The sequence below is a fragment of the Phlebotomus papatasi genome, chromosome 2 (genome assembly GCF_024763615.1).
Source record: "Phlebotomus papatasi isolate M1 chromosome 2, Ppap_2.1, whole genome shotgun sequence".
In the NCBI taxonomy this organism is placed as follows: Eukaryota; Metazoa; Arthropoda; class Insecta; order Diptera; family Psychodidae; genus Phlebotomus; species Phlebotomus papatasi.
The window spans coordinates 97,414,083-97,425,441 of NC_077223.1; the positions used below are offsets into that span (position 1 = coordinate 97,414,083).

At 33.7% G+C, this 11,359-nt stretch overlaps 1 protein-coding gene across 2 annotated transcripts; it reads right to left on the minus strand.

The window, feature by feature from the left end:
- Window positions 1-1,594: 1,594 nt before the first annotated feature.
- LOC129802590 (probable cytochrome P450 4aa1) lies at window positions 1,595-10,902 on the minus strand. 2 transcript variants are annotated; one of them, XM_055848530.1, is made up of 5 exons: window positions 10,670-10,902; window positions 6,572-6,743; window positions 6,013-6,390; window positions 5,880-5,943; window positions 1,595-2,856 (listed from the first exon to the last, which is right to left on the minus strand). In XM_055848530.1, exons 1-5 carry the CDS (start codon window positions 10,685-10,687, stop codon window positions 1,998-2,000), a joined length of 1,491 nt encoding a protein of 496 aa, XP_055704505.1. In that variant the 5' UTR covers window positions 10,688-10,902; the 3' UTR covers window positions 1,595-1,997. The 2 variants fall into 2 exon arrangements, with proteins under 2 accessions (XP_055704505.1, XP_055704504.1); XM_055848529.1 differs by having other exon boundaries at window positions 6,572-6,739; window positions 10,670-10,891.
- Between the last annotated feature and the right edge of the window lie 457 nt (window positions 10,903-11,359).

Here is an 11,359-nt window from a genome sequence, read left to right on the forward strand (position 1 = left end):
ATGAACTTTGACCCTTCATATCTCCGGTTCTATTGTAACCACAGCGAACACGCACCATGTTCTGTAAACTTCATAACCTAGACTACAACACTCTAAAGTTTGATTAAAAGTCACAATGGCGTTTTTGAGAAAGACGAACTTGAATTTGATGAGATAAAGTTTTGAACAATCATCTGAATGTATTCATCGAGATGAACCTTCTGACAAAAATTTAGGTAAATATGTTAACTAGAACCTGAGATATAGGCAGATCAATTCTTCAACTTTGACAATATAGTTTGGATCGTGGTTGTACGAGCGATTTAAGTTTCCTTTTGTTTGACAAATGTGAAGTGCAGCTATAACATACTAAAATTTCAGCTCGATCCATGCTACAAGGCCGGAGCTAATTAATTTAGAAAATTTTAAGATGTTGTATATAGAAGTAAATATGGCATTTTACGAGAGCTTCCTAAAACACTCTCATTTTTTTTTAAATTATGACAATTACAACCGGAGTTAGTGTTAGTTTAAGAAAAAAAAATTGACCCCTTCTGAGCATGAGTCATGCTTATCGAGGGCCTTAAACTTCTGTTTTTGGGGCTGATGAACTATTGAGAAAACAAAAAAATAGGATGTAATCCAAAAGGGCAGTAGGGGGGATGGAGGGTTAATGCACGAACTTGCAAATTGCACCCTATACATAACCTTTGCTGGAAACCAGAAGTCAATATCCCTTTTAGTTTAGGAGATATTAAGGTCTAAAAAGCGGCCGGAAGAGTGGACAAGCGGACGGGACAATTTTTAACCACCCACATATTCGTAATCAGGAAGTCTCCAAACATAATTTGCCAAAGTTTGGAGTCGTTCGGAGGACATGAAATTTTGTGATAATTCTGTGAAATTTTTGTTAAAAATCTCAAAAAAAAAATCCCTTCATTGACTGTATGCTTAATGACCGTGAATACGCACGTAGGCCACTTACATGGAAGAATGAGTATGTACACATGGGTATGTTGTGTATAATTGTGCGAGATTAAAATTTGTACAATTAAACAGTAGTGTGATTACAAATGGGATCGGAAATTACAATTTTAGGTTTTGACTCAGAAACAAGGGAAAATTATAAAAGAAATGTAAAAGGTGTAGACTCTTTAGTAAACGAAGTATTTTAGGCTCGATATTGAAAATTGATTTACTTCTATTAAAAGCTTGGCAACATTTTATAAAAATTTAAGAAGTTTAAAGGTAATAAATTGATTTAACGATTTTTATTTCTTGTTGAAACTTTCAATGATCGCTTCAGAATTTTATAAAGCTCAATCTTTTGCCATTGCGATGAAATAAAAGCTTAAATTTTCTGCGTGCAGATCTCACAAATCGACTTGCAACAAACACTCCAAGTCCTGGCCGGAAGACGGGTGGGCTAAGTGCCCGCGTGAAGGAAGTAACGGAGCGCCTTTCAGCGCCCAAAAGGACCCCCGAGCAGTCATTTAGACCAAATACGACAAACTCAGTGAGAACGACTAAGAAACTCACCCTCTCGCACGAGAGCTTCAAGAAAGCTTCAGCCTTCTGGAAGTCCTAGACACATGAATAAGATATCGCAATGTCCTTTTTCTATGTCCTGTATTTTATTCACCATTTTTTTAAGTGTTACTGTTTCGTTCTTTTGTCTGACAAAAAAATCTAAAAGAGTGAAATATAAGACGATTTTTTCTCTACTGAGTGATTCCTTTTCTTCAACATCCAATGGCACTATGTAATTCCTTTCAATCTACCAGTTCCTCAGAGAATCCCCGACCAAAATTCTGTGCTTTTTATCCCTCAGCATATAATTTTTAAATTTAAAATGTAGAAATTTTATCGAAACTACACAATAAGTTATAACAGCAAATAAATTACACTTCACAGTATAATTAATAATTTACAAAAAAAAAATATTTAAAAAAAATTATGTAAAAATGTCCTTATTTGACTTTTAAGGGGAAGAAATGGAGGTTTCATTTGAAATAGAGTCAGATCTTGTCTCGCCTCTCCATTCGGATCCACAGTCCACCAGTAGCTCTGAGAGTTACTCGGAAGGAGGGTTTGATGTCCTGCTTTCCAGCCACAGGATGCAGTGTAAAGTGCCTCAGGATCTTTGAGATGACGGTTTTCATTTCGAGGATGGCAAATTTATGTCCTATACAGTTCCGTGGACCAGCACTGAAGGGCAGGAAAGCATAGGGATTTCGCTTTTCAACCTCTTCAGGCAGGAATCGATCTGGATCGAATTTTTCGGGATCCGGATAGATGTAGGGAAGCCGATGAATGGCATAGGGAACAATGAAGATGTGACTTCCAGCAATGAGATTGTGCTCTCCAACGCGTACGTCCTCACCAAGTCTCCTGGCCAGAAGCGGTACACTGGGATATAACCTAAGAGTCTCTTTGATACACTGCTCAAGATACCGCATCTCCCTCAAATCTTTCATGGTTGGAGCACGAGTATCCCCATCGAAGATGGTATCAATCTCCTCAATGCATTTCTTCTGGCATTCAGGATTCTGAGCCAACATGAAGAAAGTGAAAGCGACAGCAGCTCCAACTGAATCCTGACCAGCCAACATGAATGTACAAGCCTCATTGATGATGTCTTCTTCCGTGAATTCTGGTACTTGGTCGGATATATCGATAAGGTAGTCCAGCAAGCATTTCCTCTCACCAAGATTGCCAGTTCGCTTAGCTTCCCTTCGGATCTGGATCATTTTGCGTGTGAAGTTATCCAATTGTTTCTTCTGGTTCAGTTCGGATGCTGCCGTATCTGTCATTTTGTACACCCAATTGAGCAGAAGCCATGGACGGATCACGCGGTATGGCATCACGACTTTTCCTCTGAAATTCAACGAAAATTGTCATCAATTTCAAAATCAATCAAATTTTAATTCAATCCAAGTTTAATCCATTATTTTGAATATTTCGAATTTTTCGATGCATGATAATTGCCCAAAAATGCCTTATTTAAAGTACTTTGGATTCATTTGAAACTTTTAACCATAAAGTTATTAAAGTCACACTCTTGTAGACAAGAAACACCAATGTTAATTTCGTAACTCTTTGTCAACCAATAATCAATATTAAACTAAAAATGTACGGGCACTCCAAGACAAATAGTTGAAAAAAAGAATTGTGCGATTTGTTTCTAAGCGCTTTTGATAGGAAAAAAATTAAATTTGCATTACAAAAAAATACCAATAACATTAGAGGCTCCAGGATGAATCTTCAACATCTTTGGCTAATTTAGCAATAACAATTTAAGTAAATACCTTTGTGTTTTCGCTTGTCCTCTCTTCTTGTTTAGTCAAATTGTATAAATTTCCCATAGAAGCCTTCTTTGCACAAAACAATCCTTAATCAAATAAAATTCGAGAAAAGAAGTGACTCTTAAAACAACAAATGTCGGAATATTTTTTGTAAAGATATGAACATCGTATGTACAAACAACAACAGTGGAATAGAGGTAACATAATACATAATGCCAATTAACACTTCAATTTGCACAATACATTTTTTTTGCAAAAAAAATAATTATTGACCTTTTTTAACATATTTCTGTTTTCTCCCATCAGAACATGCAAATTCATACGTCTTCACCTTGATCTTGAATTTGAAATCTCGAGTTAACTGGAGAATTTGTGACCTCTGCAAGTATTGTACATTGATTTAATTGTTTTACTCGAAATAACTCGAAAAGAAAACATCCGGTAGAGGAAATCACTGTTAAGTGACAATATTCTACGCTTGAAGACTACCCAAAGTCTCTCTAATAGCCAATTTACAATATTGTGCCTTTTCATGCAAATATTGACTTAAGAATCTATCAAATTGCCTAAGAGGTCTCACCTTCACAGTAAATTGGACTTGATTAGCAACACACAAGTTGTACCATTTGATCTTCTCCCACAAAAAGTTCATTAAGTCAATAGAATCATTGAACTCCTTAAGAAATCTTTCACTTTATATTCCCAGGAGATGCGATAGTATTAAGTTCAAGACTAATGCATAATTCACTTTAATTAATTGACAATTATCATCAATTAATAGCTTAAGTAAGTGTTAAATACATGCAGATTCAGTTACAAACAGATTTTTAGAGACTCTAATTCAATATATTATTTAGGTGCCCATATGACGTGTTCTTTAAAATAGAATTCTTAGTATTTATTAGAACTTTTAAAAAGGCTTTAATATTTTCACTTCCTGAAATGTCGAATATTCTTTAGAAGACGCAAATTAAACAAAGAAACATTTGTCCTTAAAATATTATTATGATAAGAAAAATGTTAAAGTCCAATTCAATTTGAAATGTATGAAAAATATGAATTTTGATTTTCAAATTTTGTTGCCTTTTTTTAATAACTAATTTTTTACTGATTAAATTCAAAATCTAATTTATAGTGCAAAGATATCAGCAGTTACTGTTGAATTCGTAGGGAAAAACGAAAAATAAAATTTTCTTCAGTTAGCCAAGTTTCTCAAATAAACATTTGAGAATTAAAAATTGAGAACAGTTTACAGCGCCATTAGCGGAATTTTTATTTCGCTAGTGGTACTAATGATTCAGTAGAGAAAAAAATATTATCCAATCAATTGTGTTAGCCGATTCCAACCAATTTATCTGTTTTAATTTCGTAATGAAAATATTTTAACACAAAAATTAAATAATTGAGCACTTGAGAAAATTACTTATCTTTTCATCTCAAAAGTGCCTTACATTTTAAAATATTTTCGTGTTAAAATAATATCGTTTTAAAATATTTTCACTTCAAAATGAAAACAAACAAACTTCCCGGAATCCACTAGCACGGCAAACATTTCCTTTAATAGAAACAATATTTAATCAAAATCAACAGATCAACTAGCGGGAAAAAACTTCCACTAGTTGCGCTGTGAACTCAGTGAACCTTGTGCACTGTTCTCAGTTGTCAATTGCTCAGTTTTTAGTCGTTATCAACAATAGGGGAAACCCTATCAACAAACCTTATCAACAAAGAGAAATTCCCAGCAAGATTGAAGACGAAATATAAGATCCAAAATTGTGCCAAATTAATACAAAAATTTGTAAAATACAGTGTAAGAAAAGTGCCCCCATTCCCTTTTATGCCCTGGTGTAATCCTGATCAAAACCCTGAACGAGTCTCAGAGAAAGATTACAAGACTTGACCACTGATGAAGGCTTGGAGACCGAGCCGAAAGCTCTGATGATAGTTGATGTGTTTCCCTGAGTGATTATCTCTTCCCGACGACTTCCGGTTTTCCCTATTGTTGATTGCAATTAACGTCGGCTTATATCCACAATTTTTAGTCGTTAATTACAGCTAGATTATAGAAGACTTATAAAATTTTCAGAATTTATACTTTACGTTATTAAATAAATAATGAACTTAATTTGAAAACTGAACTTAATTAAAAATAAAAACTTTAAACTAAAATTCTTAAATTGTTACTGTGTCCCCAATGCATACAAAACTAAATATTAGCTTCGCTTATCGTAAAAGAAAATGAATATCGAATCTATAGATTTTCTTTTCGCAAATCATAAAATGTGTTGATTCAACAAATTATTTGTCTCAGTATGGGTATCAATTTACAATCCGACTTAAATGTGGAGACTCTATCTCTCAAAAAGCTTCCGCAGACAGAATGTAGCCAACATAAAGTTCCAACAGAAAGAGCTACCGATATTTCACCAGAAGCCAATGCTGATAAAACCGATTTGAGAAAACGAACCACCGAAATATTTGTGACAAATTTGTGTTAATAAAATAAATAAGCAATAAACGACGATCGCCGTCTTTTTCAAACAAATCATGATCTATTTCATTACGAGAGTCAAAATATGTTATTTTAATACTCACTGTCTAAAAGGGGATTTTTCCATCTCTTTGTCTTCTCGGAACACTGGAACACCAAGTACCGCCTCTACAAAACAACATATAAGTAATAGTGTGAACTATTTGTATTAGCAGACTACCAGAAATGTTAGCTCACCGTTGAGAATATCCAGAACGCAGTTGTTCACAAAATCTGTAATGTTTATCTCACCCTCGGCAGCTTTGAATTTATCCAGTAAACACTGAGAGCTGTCGTTGAAGGTTCCAATGAATTTCTCGAGGATGTTGAGATGAAAGCTGGGCTGAATGAGCTTTCTGTGGACACTCCATTTGTCTCCGCTACTCGTAATCAGACCATTCCCGAGGAAGTTATGCAAGAGCTTGTAAAAGAAGGTTTTGTCGGTGTGTTTCCGGGAGGAAAGAATTGTTTGCAAATCCTGTGGATCCAGTACTATGAAAGCTGGAACAATGGTCACCCAGAGACGGATAAGTGTGCCATATAGGGAGAATGCCTTAGCTGCATCATTGACCATAACTAGAAAAGTGAGAAGAGTCATGCAAAGATACCAAATTAAACATAACACGTTAATTGTAATAATTTCTGCATTGACTATTGACACTGCCAGTTGCGAAGATCTCCTAATGAGTGATTGCATAATTTATGTGATTGTCAACAATGCACCTCAGTGACCTAAATTTCATCATGTGACACTCACCATTCTTGTCGCCGATCATCAAGATGTTGCCGATAAAGGGTACCGCCGGGGGTCCAGGGAGCTTTAGGGCAACAAGCAAAAGCTTCAGGTAGCCAGACAGAGCATAGATGAGGCTGCCGGCAACGATGAGGGACAAGTAGCTGAGCAACTCCAGATTGTAGGCACGATCTAACTGCAAGAGAACAGTCAGAAAAAGAAACAAAAGACTTCAACGTCAAAACAACGAACCCAAACTCATGCTCAAATACTTTGGAGGTGTGAAAGAATGGAGTGAAACTGAAGGTGACCATTGTACGATAATGCCGTGATTTGAATAGATACAACGTGATAATTTTCATATAGACTGAAGCAATTGAATCGATAAAAATACACATTGTTTATATATAATGGCAACACGAATTTCCATAAGTTATTCCTATATGTCCCGAAAAAAGGTATAAATTGGTTACTTAAGGGAAAAGAATAAGCACAAGAAGAAAGTGCTAAACAGGTAGGTAAATACATATTTTTTTCTATTTTATTTGCGTATCTTTGTACACCAAAGGGGCAATATGTAATCGGTTTCATTGACACAATAACTCACGCCAGTGGACTTGAAAAATATTTGCAGTAAGGTTTGAGAATTTTTTCAGCACCATTGCATCTGCCGAAAAGTTTAAAGGCAATTGTATTTATTCTACTCATTAAAATTGCAAGCCAATCAAGACAAACTCACCTGAGCGTGTGCACTGGGCACCAAGGGGCGAATGACTCAAAGAACTTTAATGCATTTATCAAGTATTGTATTTAAAATTTCGAAATATTATTTTCATCAACTAAAAAATTGTGCAAAATTTACCCATTACAAAACAAGTATTTTCACGGAACTATTCGTATATCATATTCTGAACATTCTGAAGAATTTTCACACATATCGTAATATTTTAGTCACCAAAAAGATTTGCGTTATTTTTATGAATCACTGAAGAATTCACTGATTGACGCAAAGTCTTTTCGAATTAAATTGAAACAAACTTTGAACTAAACCGTACAACTCAAATAAACAGATTTTTCATTTAAAATTTTAAGCTTCAGCAGAAATTTTTAATTAACCACTATATTTGTATAGATTATTTAGCATCTTAGATTAGCATTTATAATTGACTATACCGACCGACGTTGTCAAATTTCAAAAACTTATCCAATGAATTTTTTAACGGTGATTGAACCAGTGATAAATCATTGCGTCACAAGTAAAAAGTATGCAAAATTCTATTCAAAATCTTCTATAGATTTTTCTATCACTTTTACACACTTTTCATTCACTCTTTGCTTAGAAATTTCCGTTGAAAATTGTCATACGACATCAAAATGTAATGAGAAGTTCTTGAAAAAAAATACACTGAGAAAAAACGGGGGTGCGATTAACTTTTTTTCCTCATAACTTTAACACTTTTTAGGTGTAAAAATATAGCAACATTTTTTAATATTACGTTTGCACCTTATTAAGGGTAGAAATAACATGAAAAGGGGTAACTCTAACCCCTAATACATCTAAAAAGCATAATATTTACACCGATTTCGGATCAATACTGCAGAGTAAAATTAACATTTCTGGAATGTTATTTTAACTTTTTCGGATTTCTCTCAATGTAATAAAAGCCACGAAACTACATATATAAATTACAGCATTTAGTGTTTCACCTCTTTTTATAAAATAAGATAAACAAATTTATTAAAAATCTTTATTCCTCTATTTAAAAATACGTACTTTACCATTTTTCATTGTACTCTTAATTTTTTAGTACTGCTGAAAATGTTCTGCTCTTGATTCTTCCAGAAGTTGCAAGCTTGGTGTCAAAGAAAGTTTTAATTGTGAGTCCAGTGTCAGAAACTACTAAAAATGTTCTTACTATAAAAACACTAATTTCATAAAAAATCCTTTTGGATTTTTTTATTGCAAAATTTTTAGATATTTATTATAATCTTAAAGCGTAACTAACTATATATTGAGTAGGGGGAGGTGGGGCTACATTGAGCTGTGGGGCTAGATTGTTATACGACTTTATCGCCTATTTCTAAATGAAGCTGGTCCTTACAATTATTTTATTTAGATCCACAATTATTTTGTGTAAATGAATTACATCATGTCAAAACCCAGTTTTCTTTAGAAATATGCGAAAAAATCGTATAACAATGTAGCCCCACAGCTCAAAGTAGCCCCACTTCCCCCTACCTTTTTTTATATTGATTTTAAAACCAAAAGTAAGGTTAATATTTCGTTTTATATCAGAAATTAAACATTTCTTCTCTGTACTTTTTTGTAATAGAATTGCCAACTGTCGTCGTAGTATTTCTAATCTTTTTATTTAAATTCTAAAAAAGAGAAATGAACTGCATTGTGAATAAATAACATATGCAGAGCATATACTAAAAGTTTTCCCATCGTTTTGCTTAAGAAGTTGGTAACTAACCCTAAGATAGCGGTGAGCGTAAAACTTATTTAAAATTTAAATTTTATTATCACTCAAATATTTTCACTTCAAAATTGGTTTAAAAATGGCAAAAAACAAACTAGCAGTAAAAAATTCAAAATGGGCAGTAAAAAATTATAAATGAGCAGCAAAATATCTAATTATGGTCAGTAAAAAAATTAAATCTTTACAAAAATGGGTCTAATTTATATATTAAACATTTAAAATTGTTGCAGATAGAATGAAAAGCCCTTTATTTTCCCTCTGCCAAAATTTAGACGATAATAACACGGTTTCAAATTTTTTTGTTACTGCTCAATTTTAACTTTTTACTGCTCATTTATACAATGCCTTTAAAAATTGGTTTTCTGAAAAGTTGGCAATTAACACACTTGCTAATATAAGTTTTGAGCTTTTAATTGCTTTTTTTTTTAAATCGCTACCTAATAAATTTTGTCACAAAAACCGTAAATAAGTGTCTCGGGGCTTTAATAGAATTTTGAACTTTTAATTTGAAAATTTATTCAATGATTTGCTAAAAAAAACTTGTAAGTATTTTTTTTTCTAGAAAAAAATACACTCTCCTTAGCACTTCACAATAATTTGGCTTAGCAATTTATGTCGAACTGCTTACCCCTCGGCTTAAGAAGTAATTGGTCACCTTAAGCACGAAAATCTAAAAAGAACAATGTATCTCTTATTAAATCTCAATCACAAATGCAGAATATTCTTCGCACTCGATTGAAACTTTCAGAGAGCTTTCGTGATCAAGTGAACAATTTAATTATCTCCTCACTGCCAAGTCACTCTACTGAGGGTTTTAATGAAAACGGCAGAAGGTAAACATTCTGCATAGAACCTCTAATGTAATAATTGCAAGAAAATAGAGGCAACATCCGATCAATTATGATTTTTTTGAGAGTGAGTGAATGGTATTTGGGAGGCTTTTTAGCATCAATGTACTAATTAATGTGATTTACGTTGGTTTCTGCAAGAGCTGCATATACTCCAAGACTAACACTATGAGTAATTTTTCCCGAGCTTTCCATCATCTGATCGTGATTTTTTAATTAAAATTGGCCATTCAATGTAGTGAACTGACCTCTCCAACAAATTAGGCGAATTTACACTAAACACAGCTTTTAATGACAATTTCCTAATACACCTTCACAGATATAGTATCATTTTTTCTAATGCCTCACTATTTAACTTTAATTTAATTAAAAATAAATATTTTTGACACTTTTCTTGAGTCACAAGCACAATTGTTCAGGGTAAAGCTTTTTTGCGTGTAATTTTCACTGAGATCTCAGAAAGAAAACGTCCACCAAGCTTGAACTATCGAATCGAACTGGCAAGAAGCTCAATTGATTTGCTTCAATTTCTATTCAATACGAATTTTCTACCACAAATACTGACTGTAGATGATCAAATTTAGTTGATATTACGATAGCAAATAATATTGCTTAATACATTTTAACAGTGACACTGTCAATCTCCTTTTGGTTGTGGGTGGTTCAACAGCATTATCTACACTTGGTTCACATTTGAATAGAAATCCAATCGCGCGAGATTAATCAATTTCACTACAAGGACATTCTTTCACACAATTGATGTCTTCGGAAGATCAGCAACATCTTCTTACCGTTTGATGAGCCACCATTGTGATCCTTTTTGAATAATCCTCTAGAAATTATCCTTAAAGAATGCTTGAGCATTCAGGGAAAATTCTTAATCCCTTTCTTCCTTGCTTCTTGCAGAGCCACAAATATAAAAAAACACCTTTCAAAAATTCAAATGAAAAAATCACTGCAATTTTCAACACTTTTCCATCCACGTTTCTCTTTGGTGGTTCAGTTGATGAGCAAGTGGAGACGCAAAAGCGCAAGTTCTTCCTTTTATATTATTTCACCTGAGGCAGCAGTGACGACAGGTGGGGCGAGAATTATCGTTATGTTTAATAAGACAGATCAACAGAATCTTTATGTATTTATTCTAAGATGGTCCATTGGTATTACCCCAGCAAATTGACACTCTCACTTAGACATTAGCTGAAAGTATCCTTCTCCGCTGATTAATTTTTTAACCTACCCCATGTACGTCATCAACAGGAAAACAATGCCTTTTTGCGCAAATTCATGCTTCTCGCAAAAAAGCGCAACTATCGACTATTTGTCCGGAGATGACAGAATTCGTAAAGAACTTCACACAGTTTTTAAACAATTCACTCTTTGGGTATGTCGTATTGCTCATTTATGAACGTGATGCAAAAGTGATAAAAGAACCCGATCCGGCTGTTTGGTTGAGATTTTTCGCATTCACTTCTAACGAATTT